Below are 20,453 nucleotides of genomic sequence, written 5' to 3' on the forward strand. Positions count from 1 at the left end.
GGGGGCGCCTGACTGAGGGGGCGGGAGAAGGAGGGGCGCCTTCTCTCCGCTGCGCGGCGGAGAGGGGAGGTGGGCTGTCAGGAGGGGTGGCGGCCTTTCTCCGTTCTCCTACCAGAGGGTGTGTTAAACTACTCCTTCGGTTTAAGGATTAACTGTTTTCTCCCTTTGTAAAACGTTATGGGTAGTGCTGACAGGCTTTGCCACGTTTTAAGCGTGCTCCTTAGCTTGCTTTGTGTTTAACTTAGGCGTTTTGCAGGTTAGGTTGAGGAGATGCAATGGGCCAATCTGCACAACCCCTACTTTCCACTGGGTAATAGTTTCTCTTCGTCTCATCCCAATTAGTTTACTTTCACTCATGAATGAAATAATTATGGCTAAAGGTATTAGTGAAGCTGTGAAGCTGTAGTAGTAAAACATGTCTTTTTAAAAAAGGTATTGTTATCTTGTATTGACAATTTCAAAATGGAAAGTGAAAATGTTTTCCAGTATTACGTGTTTGTGGCTTCCCTGCCAGTTTGGTTTAAAATCTTTTTTTTTTTTTTTTTTACTTGTTTTGTGTTTAAACTTACTTGCTGCTGTTTGGAGAACTCCCACGAAAGGGATAATTGCAAGCTTTTGTAATCAAAGGAGTGGCAAAATTCCAAAGTAAAGATTAGAAAACAACACACTCATGCTAGCAAGTAGATCTTTTCGGCAGACATGAAGGGGAAAGAAAAGCAACTAATGTTCCCGTAAGAAAAAACACAAAACTAAAAAGTGTTACTAGTAAATGGAAGAATTGTATTTGAAGTAAAGCAAACCTTACCTTTTATGTTTTCTAAGGATTAACCCATCTTTGGAAGTGTGCCAGAGGTTGGGGAGCTCCCCTGGATAGCAAAATAGGCATTGTCATCAATAAAAGCCTGTAACTTGATTAAAAACTATAACCTGACAGAGTCTGTGTTCTTACTTGTATATTTAGCCACGGTTAAATAAAGTTTGTATGCTGACTTGATTTTATTGATAACTGTATATTGGAATACCTGTGGAAAAATAAAGTGAAAAATTGTGTTTGTTTATGTATCAGAGAATAGTCTCCTTGCTTTACAGCTCTGACTGAGTTCAGATTGGTAGTATTTTGTTCAAAATGTCTTTTAACCAAAGGATACCACTGTTCAGTGTTTTAGCTGCAGAGGTGTTAGATGGTCATTCAATAATTCATGCTTGGTTGTTGCTGGGTATTTGTTATTTTAAACAACTGAAGATTTTTACTGCAATAAGTCTTTGGACAAAGTCAACCTATGGGCAATTCATTTTTATTTTTAAACAGTGAATTTATTGCAGAAGATGGTAATGAGAAGTTTTGGCAGTTCTTGGAAACTGTACGAGAATTAACAGTTTATAAGCAAGGAGGTAAGTTAAACAGCATGCTAGTTTTAATACATTATCTTGCACTGTATTTAACTTTTAAGTATAAACTAAGACAATAACTAGTCTTAGTCAGGTAAAGCCTTACTCTTCCACTATTGGTTACTAGGTAGTTTTCTTTCAGAAGGTTGTAGCATATTTTCCCCTGAGAGCTCTTACCTGTAGAGGAGTTCTAAAAGCAAGAAAGACAAGATGGACTGAACTGCTGTTACAATGTGGAACAGAAGTATAATGATTAAAGATGCCTTCTTATGTGGCTCAGCAAGAGCTTATAGCATATTAAGACTTCCTGTTTTGTATAAGATGGATGTTTGTAGGGGAGAGAATCCCACAAATAACTAAAATGAGAATGCTAGCTAAAGGGAAAACTGAAAAGAATGACGAAAAAAGATTTAATACTTGTACATGGTGCAGAGACTTTTCCAGCAGCAATACTAGTGTTTTAGGATAAATGTTTATCACTGTCAAAATAGGATTAAAAAAACCTTGCATGATTAGACAAGAATATTAAGTGGTTAGAAATTTGGAGAGAAGAACAAAGCATAAAATCTAACAAATGAAGCATAGAAGTGAGCCACCCCAGCAGATACCTTGGAGAGTAGTTTACTAGAAATGGCCATGGTCATTGGAAAAATTTGGAAGCCTACCAGGCTTTACAACAGGTTGGTCAATGTTAGACCTACTTGTTAGGTCAATAGATGAACAAGATGAAAAAAGCTTCAAAACACAGTAAGGCTGTTTCATTTTGCTCCTCAGACTAGTACGGCTCTTTAGGCATGAGTGTGAGGACCTAATGCTACCACTAGAAGAGACTTCAGGTAAATTGAATGTTGCATTAATAGTCAAAAGCTAACAAACTGTAGAAAGATCATGCAGGAAATGGCAATGAGATGACAGAAATTAATCCTTATGTGGAAAATGCTGTATATGGGAGGGAGAACTTCAGAAACAACACACTTCCAACCATTGTGGCTGAATACAAGTCAAAAAGACATTGTGATGTCCATGTGGATAGGTCAGAGAGAATGTTCAATGAGTGCGCAGCAATGCCCAAAGCAGCCAATAGATTTAAAAAATTACTAGGAAGGGAAGAGGGACCCGCATGGTAAACAACATTTTGCTGCTTCTGATTCTGTGATGTGCTCTTGTGTTGAGTAAAGCATGGTGTTCTACTTTATTGTCTCCCTCTATTTTCCTATTCATTGCTTTAGAAAGGATATAGTAGAAGCAGAAGATGTACAAAGAACTGTGATTGTAGTTGTGGGATATCAACTGGAGAAGTAAAAAAAAAAAACCCAAAATTACCATGACCTGATGAAAACTGGGGATGGTCTGAGGTCACAAGTATAAACAAAACCAGCGAGAATCACTGAAAACAGTAGGTCCAGGTGGCGAATGCTGCTCAGGGCCATTCTGTGGAAGGCCATGAGCACATGGAAGAGGGAGGTAGGTACAGAATTTGACCTGTGGTCAACTGCTAGAAGCATTTGTTGAGGCAAGTATTGTTGACTAATGGTGTTTAAGGTCTTTGTCAATGCACAGGACAGTGGCGTAGGTTACACCCTCCACAAGGTTGTGAATGACAGAAAACTGGTAGGAGAAGTTGAGAAGCTGGAGGGTAGGGCTGCCATTAGAGGGGCCTTGGTAGGCTGGAGAGATAGGCCAACAGAAACACTGGGAAGCTCAGCAAAGGCCGTTTACAGACTCGCTCATGGGCTGGTATAATCTTGGCAGCAGTGCAACCTGGGCATTGACTGACTATAAAGTGTTTTTCTGAGAAATAGACTTGGGGATTCTTGTCAACACTGAGTTGCATTTAATTCTTATGCCTGAGAAGGCCAACTACATGCTAAGCTGCATCAGCAGGTCAAGAAAAGTGATTATTCCACTCTATGTGGCACTTCTAAGACCACCTATGGAGTGCTGGGCCTAGGTTGGGGCTCCTGGTTAAAAGAAAGACGAGACATGGAGACATAGGAGAAGATCACCACAATGTTTAGGGAACTGGAGGGGACTTCTGAGGAAAGGCTGAGAGAACTGGTTTTTATTCAATCTGAAGAAGACAGGAATGAGAAGAAACCTCATAGATTCCTAATAGAAAGGTGTAGAGAAGGTGGAACCAGACCCTTCCTGAATGTGCAGAGTAATATGAAAAAAAGCAATGGGCACAAGTAGAAACATGGAAATTTTGGTTCAATACTAGGGAAAATGTTTCGGCCATAGGGTTGGGTAAACACTGCAACAGGCTGCCCCAGGAGGCTGTAGAATCTTCGTTCTTGGAGGTATTCAAAACTCCGCTGCACGAGGCCCTGAGCAGCCTAATCTAGCAGTGAAATTAGATCTCCTCTAAGTAAAAGTTTGGATGAGGTGACCTCCAGAAGTCACTTTTGACTGTTGAATTGAATTCTTTTTTTTTTTTTTGTTCTTCCCTCTGAGTGGTTTAGATGCAGCTGGTGTTGCCTTGAGACAAGACTGATGTATTAGGTGATGCGTCAGGGTTTTTTATCAGCCATCTCTTGTCTGCTTGCTTGGACCAACTTTCCAAGGAATTTGAAGCTTCAGTGACATTTGTTATTAGTGACACAGATGTCTGTTGAAATTGGCTGTTAGCTACATACTTTACCTACTTCACCTGGATAAACTGAGTGACTGAGAATAAAGGAATTACCAGTAGGATGATATAAATGGCCTATCTTGTTAATGAGGTATTGGATGCTGGTAGTGGGGAACCTTGAGAATGTACTAAAATATTACTTCAATAGTTAAGCATATTAAGCAATTGATGTGTATATTTATCACTATGGCCAAGAAACTCGTATGTTCATAATGCAGAAAAACTTAAAGTTCTGGCACCGAGTCATTTTCCTAAAAGTCAATTCGTAGTTTGGGTAGTATTATACAAGCAAACCAATGCTCTTTACGAACAGGATGAGAAGGAAAGATTCTGTTTTAGAGAAAAAGAAAGTTGTTATTTAATGACAAAATCACATCAGTATTGATTCTTCCAATTTAAGAGCATCTTACTGAAGTCAACATACTAAGTATGAAAATAGAAGTATTATGAGCATCATGTGTATCCATCAATAGTTAAGCCACTTTCAGTAGGGAAGTCTGCATTAGGCATCTACAATAAAATGGTCAGCTAGAGTGAAGAATACTGATACTGACATACTGGAGTGGCACAGTTACTGGGAGATATGTAATAGTATACCTCTGAGAAGTTGGCTCTCTGGGTGGTGTGGAATGGGTTCTGTCTTAGCTGTTGCATGTCAAGACACATTGATGTAGAGGGATCTTCATTATGCATTAAGGCTGAAGTAACAATAACTACTTGAAGAAATTAAAGGATCTGTCCTAAAGGATTGGGTGGGGTGATTGACTTTTCAGTTCTGCTCTAGATGGTATCAAGAGTTGATAGGATGGGTAACAGGGAAATAAAAGCATTGTTGTTTTTAAATAGAAACATTTTCATAGAAGGTAAAGAATTACCTTCAAAGATTTGAAACTGAAAAATTTGGTTTATAGAATTGGATGGTAGATTTGTAACCCAACTTACTGTTGAGTATTTCAAAAGAGTCACGAAGTATTAAAGCTAAAAGGCAACTTAAAAAATAAATATGGTGGCTTTTCTTTTTTCTTTGAAATCATCCCTTGGATGATTTCCAATCTGTTGCTTATCAGTTCTCAAAACTTGTTATAATAAATTTAGAATAATCAAATCAACATCTGTTGTTAACTTGCTCATTTAAAATATTCAGCCTTAGCAAATTAGGTCTAGTAATGGTCTGTTTAGTTGTGATATATGTAGCAATTTAATGGATTTGGTAGAAGCAATGTACATGGAATTTGGTAAGCATTTAGTCTGGTGATGTATTTGTTTTAACATTTTCTTTAATATGAACTCAAATCAACTTGGGCATCACTGGGAGTATACTCTATGAAAAACATCAAAAAGTTAATGATGGGACACACTATATTAAATTAGAGTGAGGTCTTCAGATAGCACAGACAACACTGTTGTCTACTTAATATGTGATATACCTGCCACCAGGCTTGTGGAAGATTTGGAAAAGCAGAGGATGCTATTTTGGGCTGCATGTATGTTATAAAGAAATCAAAGCTGCAAAAAAACATATTAAAAACAGCACAGTTACAAAACACTGAAGATTACATTTTAAACTTGCTGCTGCTTTTTTATCTCAAAAGGTTAATTTAGGAGCACAGAGTGAAGGTAAGTAGCCAGTTCCCTGCTGACTAATTGTAACTGGAGTGTCTACTCTCTTCCCAAGTGGTTTGGTTTGTATATTGAATTTTCAGCAGCCTCTTAAATATATATTAAAAATTTAAAAACATATAAACATATTAATAGGGAAACTATTTTCTCTGAAAAAATTAACAGTATATTATGTATAAACAAGTCATGCAAATTGTTTGTTGTAATCTAGAAGACTACACATTATTCACAACTAAATTAGGAAAGTATTTTTTACGTACATATCAACCTTAAAGATTCAAGAGGAATCAGTTTCACAAGCATGGCACTTCTACAATAATCATGCAATAAAATAAAGTATTCCCTGTCCACTGGCATCTTCCTTGAATGTCACAGGGATTTGACTGGCCAGTGATTGCTTCAACTGCTGTTACCTGCGTTCTCTACTTCCCTACTTCATCTATAGATACAGATATACACATCTATGCAGCTGGAACAATCTTCATACTCCCATCCCTCAAAATAATGATTCCAGCACTCTGTGTGTGTATGACTAATTATGTCCCTTATGTTTATTCTCCTCACCTCCTGTGCCTCAGTACTTTGGATTCTCCTGTGGACCACCAGTGTATATTCAGATTGTGCTGTATGTGCATGGGATCTGAGGAGCTGTGATACAGACCGTTACTTTCCTTTTGTGACTGTCTTGGTCGTCTCCCTTTAATTATTTTTAATCTACCTGTGATGTGACATACTGCTGTAGATTGTGGATAGTAAATATTAATGATTAAATGTGAGCCTGCTTAGCTAGCTGTTGAGTTCTTGTTACAATCAATCTAATCAATTTGGCTACAGGAGTTGAGCTCGCTATTCATGTGACAAATTTAGGCATCTTCAGAGTGACCTGAATAGCTTTTCAGGTTTTGTTAGCTGCTAGGCTATCACTCTTGGCTAGAATGGAAGTTTACAGATACATAGCTCATACACATGCATTCGTATGTCTGAAATCTGGAGCTGTATCCTATTAATGTTGTCTCAGTTACTTATTTTTAAATCAACTTTGTTAATGAATTTAGTGGTAATATGCTATCATGCAACATTTTATGACCAGAAACATCTGTTTCTCCGTGGTTCCTTGTAACAAGGAAAGTTATTACTACTTCTACTCTTGGGCATAGAGTACAGTGTTAAAATGTGCCTGGAGGGCAAGTAGTTCTAAAGTTTCAACGAGCAAATACTGTGTGAAAATAATTTGGAAAACTGAAACCATAGTTCTGTATGTAAAAAACTTTAAGAAATGTTTTTGCATTACGTGGGTTGTATAGCATTTGATCTGGATTAATTTATCTTTCTGAAGTTTAAAGTACAGTTGTAGTCTGAATGAAGCCAGCAGTATTAATATAAGTTGAAGTAGTAGGAGTGAATGCATGATTTGATAAGTGTAACCTTGTCAATATGTTATACAATCATTTTTGAAGGCACATGACAAATTATCTTTTTTTTTTTAAACTTCACTCATTAAAGTCATCATTGTCTTAATCATCTTCCAGAGCAAAAATATCAGCTGTTTTATATACAGCAGTGAAAACACATCTGGAATTTGTAAGCCAAAGAATTTAAAGACTTGTGGTAAAAATATTTCATTGAGGCTGTATCTTTAGAATTGTATATTTAATAACTCGTCATTGTGTTCAATAGGATGTTATTTGGGGCTGAGTGGAGAGGTGGAAATTTCAGACTGAATTTTTGTTTTAGTGGTGATGATTTGAAGAAAATTTGGAAGTATAGTTATTGGAAAGACGTTTTAATCTGGAAGTATTTGCCACTTCCAGATTTTTTATATTCACTGCTTGGAATGTGTGAAGCCAAATTTATCTCATTTGAGTTTTGCCAGGGCTATGTGTAGATTTAGAAAACATAGAAGAGATGGGGTTTTCATCCATTGAATTTGATGTTAGACAGTAATCACAGAATCATTAAGGTTGGAAAAGACCTTTAAGATCATCAAGTCCAACCGTCAACCCAACACCACCATGCCCACTAAATCATGTCCCAAAGTGCCACGTCCACACATTTTTTGAATACTTTCAGTGATGGTGACTCCACCACCTCCCTGGGCAGCCTGTTCCAATGGTTGACCACCCTCTCGGTGAAGAAATTTTTCGTAATATCCAATCTAAACCTGCCCTGGCGCAACTTGAGGTCATTTCCTCTCGTTCTATCACTAGTTACTTGGGAGAAGAGACCAACACCCACATTGCCACAACTCCCTTTCAGGTAGTTGTATAGCTGAATCATATGATCATACACAATTTATGGGAAGGCAGCTTTCTGGAAATGCAGATCATACCCTTTTGTAATATTAGGTTCTTTTTTTTTTTTTCCTAGTGAATTACAGCAAACTCAACCTTTCTAAATAATGAGTTTTAAGAAGGAGGAAAAAGCCAAAAGGAGATCCTAGACGCTTTAATAACAAAAGAAGGTTAGGGGTTGTAAAGAGGAAAGTGAGAGGATATGAAGTACTTAGTTATGAAAATGGTATACAGAACTGCTGGGAGCAATTAATAGATATTTCCAAAACTATGGCCTGCAGAGCTATTGTATGTGGTCTAATGTTGTGCTGGAACCTGGGCCATGGTGAAGAGAATGGCATTTTGATTGCTGCACTTGTTTGATATGAGTGCTTCTGAGATATACTGCAGCTGAGGCACGTAAAATCTGGCAGGTTAAATCACGTGAGATGATTTTCACACTATGTAAAAATTTGGTGCCACTTTGGACCCTTAAAGGGGTTTCCTACTGGGACGATCATTCCACTTTCACAGCAAGAGCACCTTTAAAATAAGGTTTTGACCTAAGAACACAGAAAAATTCAAGCTGGACAGCTAGAATGGTTCCTCCCTGCAACTCGTTTTCCCTTTGCTGCAAATTTTCACCTTTACAGGAAAGTATTTTAATTAAACAGTGAAAAAGATCTTGAATGACTGCAGTTTCCAGGTAATATCTATCTATGTAAGTAAAATACATGCTGACTTTATAGATTGCAGGGGGGGAGGCATAAATTGGCAATTCTGGACTGCTTTACGGATGTTTCAGCTGTCCTGTAGAAGATCAACCTCTGGGACAGGGATGGTGTACAATGCTTGGTATCGTCACAGCTTTGGTTCTCTGACTCTTAATTTGTTTGTGTTCAACAATATCATATAGTACAATGTATACATGTATAAAATTTTGATGAGTGATATTCCTTAAACAGATACAGGTCTTTTTCACAACTTGATAAAACAATATTACAACCTCTTTCTAATTAGGCTTCTTTGCCTCACAGTCCAAGAACAGCATGAGAATATACATTTGCATATGCTTCTAGAAGAAGAAATGAAGGTTAATTATTTCCAACCAATGTTGTTTGTTATCTACTTCTGTCATTCCCAGACACCACCCACCTTCCTTCTTATTTGCAGTCCTAATTTTGGCCTTGAGAAGGCAAGATATGCAGGGAGGGGTGAAGCCACTTCACATGTTGCATCCATTCTCATACTCTTGCTTATCAAGTATCTTTAAGGAAGAAATAGGATATGCGAGAGAAGCCCAACGAATGCCACCTTTAGAAGATTTTTATTTAAAGTTGCATGCTTAGAGTGGAAGTGGTGTAGTCACCATCACTGGAAGTATTCAAAATACATATAGACGTGGCATGTCAGGACATGGTTTAGCGGGCATGGTGGTGTTGGGTTGATGGTTGGACTTGATGATCTTAAAGGTCTTTTCCAACCTTAATGATTCCGTGATTCTGTAAAATAATTTGTAAAATAATGCTGGTTGAAAGTAAGTAACCTTCAAGATTTGCTTTAAAAGGCTAGCATAAGGTTGAGAAATAGAAATAAATGAATAAACTCTATTCAAGACTTTATGGATCTGCAGAGAGACATTATTGTCTTGAGTTCATTTTTATATTGCTGAAAATGATTTAGATGTTAACTAGTGCTATCGCGCTCACTTTTGTTGTATTTACATTGCATTAGGCCTTTAGAATTGGTAGTAAAGGAAACAATTATCAGTGGATGGCATTCAAGACTTTTGAACTGCCAAGGAGCACTAACATATTTGCCTATTATGTAGTGCAGGTAGATACGCCACATCATTTATGGCTAAACACTAAAAGTTTGTCTCTTTCTCTATTCTTCAACAGATTCAGAGCATTCTTATTACAATTTAATCTTGAAGAAAGCAGGACAATTTTTATCCAATTTGCAAATCAATCTATTGAAATTTGCACTTTCCATACGAGCATATTCTCCAACTGTTCAGATGTTTCAGCAGGTGACTATATTATCTGATATATTTGATACATGTTTTTATGTGGTATTTTGGCTGCAGAGTAAAGAATGTTCATTATTACAGTTCAATAAAATACATGCTGACATTATTTGGATTCAAACATGATCCATTTATAAAAGTGACGCTTTATAAGCTGGTTATATTGACAGGAACAAATATTCATATTTAATTGTATGGATAGCATTATTTTCAGGGTAGAATTTTTTGAATTGTTAATTTTTAAAACTCAGATTGTGGTGGTTTTTTGCATTGCTTTAAATAATCCTATGGTAATTCAGACATTCCCAAAGTTGGAAGTTTCCTGTAGCTTCAAGTAATTTACATCTGTTATTTAGTGGACTTCTCATCTCTCATTATTTTAGTATTTGAAAAGTTGAAAGATAGAATAGTCAAATACCTGCTTTGTTAATGAAAAAGTCAGAGAACATAAATTCACTGTGCCTCTACCCTAAAACTGCTCCTCCTCCTTTTAGCAATGCCACCTTCAAAATAAAGTGAGAAATTCATGTTTCTGAAAGGTAATAGCTGTAATAAAGTTAGGGGGTTTTGCAGGTGTTCTCTGGAGGAATATCATAATCTCAGACTCATATCTTTTCATTTTTATCTTTCGGCTTGTGAATCCAGAGTCATTGACATACAGTCGTATGATTCCCACTTTACATGGGAATAGTTGAATAGAGTTTAAAAAAAAGGTGGGGGTGTGGGAAGGAGAGAGAACAAAAAATTGATGTTAATTATTTGTGATTTATTCATTAGCAGTCAAATCTTTCTACATTAACATGATTGCTGATAGCGACTAAAATTTAAAAGATCTCGGAGTACAGGCTGTGATTTGAGCTTGTGGAGGAGATTTCTCAGCCCTGTCTTTATGGAACATAAATGGACTTGCATTTTCTGGAGTATGACTGCATTTGATAGACTACATCTCACAAAGGTTATAAGGTCTCACTCTTCTAATATTTTCCATTACTTTTTTCACATGTACCCAATTTTGAATGGGCTTAATTAGAAACACAACTCAATGGCAGCTGTTGAGTTATTTTAATCAAAGGGATGTGAGTTTAAGTTGAAGTGCAATCAAAGCATTCTGGTTAATTGTTGAAATATTAGATTGCAGCTGATGAACCTCCACCAGAAGGCTGCAGTGCATTTGTGGTTATCCATGAGAAACACACCTGTAAGACTAATGAAATAAAAAAGCTGCTGAAGAAGGCTACTAAGAGGTAAATGTAATGATCTGGTTTAAGAGGAAAAATAGATTACTAGAGAGGAAAATGTATTATTGCATATATACTTGTAGTATTTGAAATGTTATGTTCTACTTACTTGATAATGCCAAGCACATAAATCCCTGGATATTTAAAGACATACCCACCTGAAATATATATTATTTTAAAAGAGTTACTTTTGGTTTTGAAATATTTTAAATGCTTACTGTTATGAGAATTCATCAAGTAGGGTTTTAAAATAAAATCATAGGACTTTGCTGCGCTAACCACATGGATAATTTTGTATGGTATGGGGTAGTCAAGTTTAAGTTACAGTGTACTTTCTATACAAATTTACCATTTAATGTGTCTGAGACAGTATTTCTGCTGACAGATCTGTCTATGTAGTTAGTGCTGCTGCATTTGAGGTTTTCTGGATTGTAAGGGCTTAGCACAGGGGTGGAAGAGGAATCCACCTCAGCTGGCAGAACCTTTCCTCATCTTGTGCTAGACTTTGCTCCTATCAAGACTTTCTGCAGGCTTATTCATGTAGAAACTAGCATCAGTCCAGAATGAATTTGGGCCGTGAAGTAAAATATAGACCCTATCAAAATAAAAAATAATAACAACAAAATAATGAAACCAAAATGTTTAATCTCCATTAAAAAAAGAATTAATTTGTATTTTTTCAAGACCTGTATGTAACATCTTTCATTGTTGTGGGTTTTTTTCCCTGCAATGGTCAAGTTCACCAATAATATATATTAGTGTCCAAACCCTCAACCACTTCATGGAGATATGTAAAGCTGAAAGATGATTTAGTAGGGCATATTTCTTGTATTTTGCTTTCTATCAAATATAAATCGGAAAAAAAACCCTGAAAACCTATGAATTTGTTTCTTTGGGGATGGTTGCTTCTGAAACCAATTTTGGGTTCTACACAAGTGATTTATGGTATTTTCCAAGTCCACTGATAAATTTACAGCCTGTCTTTTACTTATTGAATAGCCGAGGTTTTTGCAAAAACACTTCACTGTCTAGTTTGCAATGTCCCATTTGTAACTATTACATTCTGCCTAACAAATGTCTTTCTTACATAAATTATTTGTACTAAATTTTGGCTTTTAAAATTATGTTGAATTCTTCTCGTCATATAGTCAGGCATTATGAGACCTTAACATTATATCACAATGTCTGAATATGCTCTTCTTCTAAAGCAGTTAACTGGATTCAGCACATCTTCCTTTCTGGAGATACTATCCCCAAATTTAGACGATTCTGGAAAATCACAATAATAAACAATAGAATCCTGAAGTATTCAGAATTGAAAGACTTAGACTTCCAGAAATCAATAACTTTAAAAACTTACAACAAAACTGAATTTGTTTCTATTCAATTGTTCTTGTATTTTGGATAGTTTTGTGTGTACCAGTCACATTACAACCTTCAGAGCTGCAGGGACAAAATCTTGATAAAATTCCTCTCCTTCTCCACACCCCAGAAGTAGTTGCATCACTCAAATATTTATAGTTCCTGGAGCTAGACTTTGAGAAAACTATGTTTACCTTCAGGTAATTGGTTCCACTATTTATTTCCAGTTGTACCCTGGGTAGCAGATGCTTTTCACTTGTGCTGAGATGTTTACCATAAGTAATATAGATGGGGTTGTACTCCTGTTCGTTCTTTTCTATATGGTGAACAAATGATACATGGGACAGTGTGCCATCTCACCGTTGGTTCCCCATAACCAGTCATTCTTTTTCTCTGTGGCTTTTATGAAAAGAGATCTTTTTGGTTTATTGTTTCTTTTTTTATTTCAAGCTGTTTTCCTTTGTGTTTCATTTTCTTTTTCTGTCTTCTGTCTGTCATGACTCTTCCACTTAAGCCAGGCCAACTTAAACTAGGCTTTCAGTTGTGTCCTAAAGTTTCCCACATTGGATGAGGACACTAGAAATGTTCTATTTTTAGCAATGATAGTTTCCAATCTCACTGGAAGAGAAAGAAGAGGCTGCAGCATTATTTTGTGCAGATACATCAGCTCATCTTGAGATCTAGGGAGGCTCAGGCACTTTGGACTTAGGAGAGCCCAAATAAGTCTGCATGTCAAAATTAAGCTTTTGCTTCATCTAGTCCTTTATGCAGCATCTACTGTGATTTGGTCTGTTGCATTTTCAGCCATGTTGCAATGGACTGCATGGCTCTAGTTGGAAGTACTTTGTGTGGAGGTGCAATGGTCTGCTCAGGGGTTCTGGATGTGTCAGAGGAAGATCTTCAGTGGTTAAATGGTTGGGACTGCTTATCTTGCTAACTGTCCAAAACACAACACTATGATTTCTGGGGCTATTGCTGCTAAGAACAGAAGCATTGATGTGAGTCACATTTTGCTCAGAACAATCAGTGCCTTAGAAAGTTTGTCAGTATGCATGTCTGCTGTCATCTGTCCATCACATTCCTTCTGCACCCCATCTTGGCAACTATCTAGGCAAGTATATAGTTGTCTGTACTACCCTAGTAACTGAATCCAAGTGCTGAACTCCACATCCATGTATTTTTTTCATCTTTTTGTCTGCCCAACTGCTGTTCCTTCCCTTTCAGCTAGCTTTCTCATGAGAATCTCTTATGGCAGGAAATTAATTAGCTTTCAGCTCTAAGAGTGAGCAAATCAATTCCTTCTCACTACTATTCAGTGTCAAAGAGAAACAGAGAACAGAGGCTTATATTGGATTTACAAGGGCTGAATGCTTTAATTCTCCAATCCAAGGTCATTATGGTAGCCCTATGCAGTGTTATTTCACTGCAGCACTTAATTTTTTAGTGAAGCGTGTTCATTATAGTATAAAATGCTTCCTTTGAGACTGTCAGTGTTCAAGAAAGTCATGGCAGCACTTGGTACCCACCTTTTGCGGAGTCATTCTTCTGCTATACTTAGGTGACTAGTTAAAAAAAGAGAAGCTCCCTTGGTGTGGGTTTTCAGCTCTCTATAAATGACTGTGGCAGTTTTTTGCTCTGTCTAGATAGGAGAAGGAAGTTGCACAAGTCCCATCCCATATGTATGCTTTCATTGGGGAAAATCTGGATCTGTTCTTGAACACACCTTACTCATTCAAGAGTTGTTTCAGACTCCCTGGTGACACCTACTTTGTCTGCTGTGTCCTGTGATGACAGGGGGAAAGCTTGTCTGATATTTCTGTGACACATGGCTGCATGCACCCAAGTTAATTCTCAAACCAGGCCCCATTTTTGTCTCTGCCTTACAAATGTGGTCTTTGATTGCATACCTACCACGCATGTGGAGTTCTGCTCACACCTTTCCGGTATGGCTTTTCAATGAGCATCTACTACACACTTTTCTGTAGTGTGTGTTGGGTTAGAGTTTCTGTACTTGTCTTGGAGAGATTTGGGGTGAGTTTACTGGTCTTTCAAGTGTGACTATGCAAAGGCAACTTTGAAAAAGAAGTGTGCTCATCAACAGTTAGCACCATGAGTCTGTTAGTTAATCATATCCTCTGCTACTTTCCATCTTTCCCAGGTTTTATTCAAAAGATGTTTGCAGTCATCTAAGAAATCATTGTAGGTATAGAAAGTGTAACTTTTCTAGTCATGGCTTTCAATGAGGAGGCAGTCAAAATTTGCAAAATTAGCTAAATTAACAGGGCTGGATGGTGTTGAAGAAGTATAACCCCAGTTACTTTCCATGTCTGTTAGCAGCTGTCTCAAACTTTGCTGAATATCTCTCTGCTACTCTGTTACTCACTGATTGCTCTGTATATCTCTAATAGATGTAATGCATCATTTAAATTAAAAGCTTCAAGCTGTAACTGGTTGTTGCACAAAATCTCTGTGCTATGGTTTTCATTTGCTTTGTGTTGTGATTTGATAAAATATATTAAAATTATTTATAGTTGATGATTTTTCAGTTTCTTAGGCTTTAATTTGAAAATATTTTATTCAGAGTTCATTTGTGAGCAATCACGATTATTTTGTGATGATTTTGACATGGCTCGTATACTTTTAGCATATCAGCCCTTACTAGTTTTTTTCAATTATGAAGTAGAAAAACTGACACTGTTTTAATTTCTTTTCTGAATACGTAGTATCACTGTTATTTGTTTTTAAAACCAGACCTAGGCCATATCTTCTTAAGGGAGATCACAAATTCCCAGCTCTCAAAGAGGATGGCCCAGTGGTTGTTCTTTATGCAGAAATGGGTACGAAAGACTTCGTCAAATTCCACAAGATTTTATCTGAGAAAGCACAAAAGGAAGAAATTGTTTATGTTCTCCGGCATTATGTTCAGGTATGCAATTCAAATTAACATTGATGCAGTAAACTGTTAGTATCCTGTCTTTATTTTGCTTGCTTTTTGACAAAACACATTTTCTACATTTATTTCTGCATTTGCCTAAATCATGTGCAGTATATATTCCAATTTTAAAACTTTTCTAGGTGAAGTGATTAACCTAATACAAACTTTGAAGCTGGGAAAGCATGACAATATAATCTAATACTGCATGCAAGCACTGTTTGCATCACTGACCTTGAAATATCTCTTTTTTTGGTTATATGTCTGGATTTTGTATGTTGTACGAAGATCTTGAGTGAATATTGGTGCAGCAGGCTGAACATATTAGTAACAAAAATTAGAAAAATTGGAAGTAGAATAGAAAATCAAGCTGAAAAATAAGTATAATTGTATATATTCTCAGTATAATCTCATAGGTTCATTGTAGTACAACAGCATGGGTTATTCCAGTCAACATTATTGACCAGTTTTTCGACACTTGCGTCCACAGTGTTGGTATTTTAAACATGTTTCTGAATGCTTTTCTTGACTTACTTTTCTCCCTGAAACAAAACAACACAAATACCAGTACATGGAACTATACTGTTCCCACTTTTGGTTATTGGAAGGTTTTTGATAATTTATATTCACAGTACAGCTCTTAAATAGTGTGGCTAATACAAGTATAATCTGATGGAGAGGTTGCTGTGATATATGCAGACCAGGCATTTCAGGGAGATGAGATCCATAGTTTGCGGATGACTTTGAGTTGTTTGCTCACAGTAATGAAATAGAGAATTTGAGGAAACCAGTCTTAAATTCTAAGTTGTGTGGGGTGTAGTTTTTACTGAACTTTATGTTCTTTTATGCACTTTTATTTCAAATAAATGCCTACAGTCTCCTTGCTCTGACCAGTTTTATGCACCATGGTCCCCCCAAATGCGTGTTGTCTTCCTGTGCTTCTTGTCTCTTCAGACTGCTCTTCCCTTTTCTTCCTTCCTCACAACCTCCATTTTTATTCTTTTGTTCCTACTGAGACGGATTCTCCCTCCTTTTTTACATTAAATGCCAGAAGAGGGAGCATTGAGAGCAGAAGAGGTACAGTCTTTATGCTCTCATCTTTTTTTGCCAGTATCACCGAGACTGCTCATAGAGTGCTGTTCTCTCTGCATTGAGATTTGCTTAGAAGACCAACAGAGAAAAACCCCAGCCCTGCTGGGTTTTCTGTTGTGGGCTGGAGGATTCTCAAAACAGAATGATTCTTAGAAATTGCAAGCTAAAACTGAAAGGCTTTCAAGAAATTGCTGCTGTGTATGTGCAAATTGCATTTTGGAAAGGGGATTTTCATACATTTTGGGCAAACTAGGGCAAATTTTCAGAAATAAGTATGCTCCGAGTAATTAGACTATTGAATGTCAAACTTCTGCTCCAAAGTTAGGAATACTTGTTGTTTGTTTTCAAAAGTGGGAACCTGTTTTTAGCAGTGGTACTTTAATACATTTTCTTAATTCTCCCTGCAGAAAGTGATTAACTCTTTTGTAAAAACTTTTTTAAAGAATCAGTCTGATGCAGAAATAGAGAATTTCCTCCTAACATGCTGAAAGGCTGTCAAAATTACAAAGAAATGAGTAAATGTTTATAATGTGAATTGTAAGGCATCAATAACTGTACAGGGTGCTACCAGCTCTGCCTGTTCTAATCCTGCTTCTAATGTTATGTGAAGGGACTAAGATTTCAACACAGCCTTTCTGTGGTCTGCAGGAGGTAAAGGAAGTCCTTACTTTCTGTTACACACCTTCTCAAGGGACTGTCACTATGCCTTACATGACTCTTGTAATTTGTTTGGTGTAGCATTTTGTACTTTAAATCACAAAGTGAAAGATGAATTTAAGTTATGACTGTCATAACATTTTAAAGTTACAGTATTAGATATTGTTAATCACCTACAAATACAGTTTTTTAAGTTATACTTTTTGTTCTGTTAAAATAATATCATCAAACAGAAACCAAGTTCCAGAAAAATGTATTTATCTGGGTATGGTGTAGAACTTGCAATAAAGAGCACAGAATATAAAGCAGTAGATGACACACAGGTTAAAGGTATGTCGTTTTTTTTATTTATGGCATCTGATTTGAGATACTATTGAAATAAGTTATAATCTTCAGTTATAAAGTTAGTAATGATTTGAAGGTTATACGTAGTTTCTTTTTACAGAAGGAAGTTTCAGGCATTAGGAACTAAGACATTAAAATATATGTGAGCATTTTTAAACAGCTGTGCTCAGGATATAGTTCATTACCTAACCTCCAATTTGTTGTTTTCTGTGGCTCTTCAAAACATAACCCATTCGTCTTCCTTTCAATAAGTATAAGATTGTTTAACTTTTGTTCTTCAATTACTTTATGCTTGTTGGCATCTGTAATATGCTAATTACTACAGTATCACATTAGTGTTTCAGGGGTGAGGGTTTTTTTCTGGATTTATGTGGAAATACTTTCACAATCTTCTGTAGGAAAGATGTGCTGTATCATAAAATTTGGCACCAGTGTATGTTACTACATGTTGAAATGAGACATTTGCCACAGAAAGTGGTAGCTATAGCATTCTGACACAGAGAAATTACTTTGTGTGGACATTTACAAGTTATTATGAAAGTTAGTTAACTCTCTTTGGTAAGACTAAGGTTTACTAGCCTTTGAGTCATGTCAAAAATAGTTTAATTTTTTTTAAGGGAAAGAATCTGATCTCTGACTTGCACCAAATGCTAGCTGGAGATTCAAGCACTTTAAAGTCATCATACTTTTCAAGCATAAATTTGGTAATAGTTGGCTGATAGGAGTTATACCTCACCACTTAATCAAACTGAGAAATGGCTATTTTGGGACATGAACTATTTAACCATATCAATTTAATTTACATAAAAAATGTAACCATTGGATCAATTATATTTAAAAATAAATTTGAATGTTGCTAAGTTCTGTAAAGTGATTCATTCTGATGACAAAATATGAATGCATAAGTATAAATCTAATTGAAATTACATCTGTGAATGACAACTTTCTGATTTTATGCTTGTGTTAACTGTTTTATTATTCATAAGAACTTAATACATTAGTAACGTTCTTGATTTATATTGTCTACATGTGGTATGTGTTCAGGAGCAAATGAGACAAAAGAAGAGGAAGATGAGGAGGAAGAAAATGATGTCCAGGGATTTCTCTTTGGCAAATTAAGGTGCGTTGATATAAGTTATAATTAAACTTCTGGAACCTGTACCAAAAATTTTTAAAAAAATATAGATTTGAAGTGAAGGAAGTGAGATTTATGTTGGAAATTATTTGCCACTGGTGAAAATTCTGATTAACTTTTTTGTGTATGTCTTGTTAACCTAAAGATGCAACAGTTGTTTATTCTCTCAATTTCAATTTATTGCTTTTAGTTTTCTAATTCTCTTAGAATGTATACAGTAAACTGTTTTTAAAGTAAAAAAATATCCCTCTGGGCAACAGTCACAAAATCTTAGAACACCATGTTTTCATGTTTGTATCTACAGTAAATTGTTGCTGCTACTTCTGTTTTCAGATAATCAAAATGGTAGTTTTCAAAATGCAAGAGGTAGCATAACAAATCCAAACCCATGTGTTGTAGCTACATAAGGTGTTTTTAAGATGGATAGTCATTCATTTCTTAGAGTTAAGGAGTAGTATTTCTTGGAAGATATGCTTATTATAGATGTCTTCTTGTTTTGGAGCTTGTGAGTTTGTGTTCTGTTCTAGCAGGAACTCTTTTAGCTCCAAGTTACAATCTGTTAGATGAAATTGTATGCTACCCTATCGAGGGCTCCTTCCAGTCCTCCAGTGATGGATTCATTTTGTGGTGGCAGTCATCAGAAATGCTTCCCTTTTCCTGTAACAGTTCCATGCAGTGAATCATAAATCCAGGGGTTTTTTTAACAAGAAACTCAAGAGTGTGGGTCTTCTCTAGTGTCATTCTCTCTATTATTATTTAAAGTAAAAAGTGTTTGTAGATATTGTCACCAAGCTGTAAATCTTCTCAGAGTTCAGAGCTGCTAATGCTGTCTGAAGTCTTGAGAGCCCATCCCCTTTCTAGCTTTTTTAAAGTAAACATATTGAGATAGAAGTGCACCCACATCTGCAGGCTTTCTTGTTGTTTCCCCTATGTATTAGAGACCTTCCACAGCAAGTAATATCAAATGCTTATGTCATATCTTTATCTGAGCTTTTTTTCTTCTTGGATTGTGCTAGGTTTAGCTATACTTAGGTGCTTGATGTTGCACTGTGACTAATTTGTGAAGCTGTCAGGTAACTACTCAAACTTTTTGACATTGTTTCTAGGCTCGTATTTTTTTCTTCTCCTTTTCATATTGGAAATGAGACATGTTTCAGTAGTCTGTAAATTGTCCCTCAGTTATAGCCATGTCAAAGGTTATACTTTTCTCAGCTGTGAAATAGTTATGAATGTAAGCAGAAGACATAAAATCTTTCAAATATAATGATTTGATTGTGCAAATTAACATAATTCAATCCATATCATGATACATATTCAGAGAAAGGTAGCTTTTTTCAGTTGGCTTTATGTGTGTTTGATTTTGTGCCTACATTGACCATAGCATAAGTGAACAAGAGAAATGAGGGACCAAGCATCAATGACAGATCTTGGTTGTGGCTTGTGGCTAGGTCTTATTTGTCAGTTGTCTTTCATTCACAGAAGTGAAGGTCTGAACAGAAAACAAAATATATCATCAAGGTAAATTTGCAAAGGCAGCAGTAAAAGCAGTAATTAAAGAGCTCAAAACTAGTTAAGAGTTTGCCACTTCATAGAGGCATTTCTAAGCGTATGAACTATGTTTGCCTATGTTACCAGTAAGAAAAAAAGGAATTTTCTGTCTTTGCTTCCCTTTTCAGTTAAGTATACTTTCTCTGAGGAATCTGGACTATATTTTAATTCTAGAATAACAGTCTTCATCAGTGATATTTTCTT

At 36.2% G+C, this 20,453-nt stretch overlaps 1 protein-coding gene across 1 annotated transcript in view; it reads left to right on the forward strand.

Moving 5' to 3' along the window:
- Nucleotides 1-9,931: 9,931 nt before the first annotated feature.
- Nucleotides 9,932-20,453, forward strand: part of LOC104616513 (UDP-glucose:glycoprotein glucosyltransferase 2-like) — a 30,412-nt gene continuing 19,890 nt past the window's right edge. Inside the window, exons 1-5 of the mRNA XM_010281551.1 lie at nt 9,932-9,943; nt 11,072-11,184; nt 15,292-15,466; nt 17,455-17,551; nt 18,611-18,686. Of these exons, the coding sequence (XP_010279853.1) occupies nt 9,932-9,943; nt 11,072-11,184; nt 15,292-15,466; nt 17,455-17,551; nt 18,611-18,686 (473 nt within the window). The remainder of the gene's footprint in view (nt 9,944-11,071; nt 11,185-15,291; nt 15,467-17,454; nt 17,552-18,610; nt 18,687-20,453) is intronic.

Source organism: Phaethon lepturus, unplaced genomic scaffold, assembly GCF_000687285.1.
Source record: "Phaethon lepturus isolate BGI_N335 unplaced genomic scaffold, ASM68728v1 scaffold20482, whole genome shotgun sequence".
Classification (NCBI taxonomy): Eukaryota; Metazoa; Chordata; class Aves; order Phaethontiformes; family Phaethontidae; genus Phaethon; species Phaethon lepturus.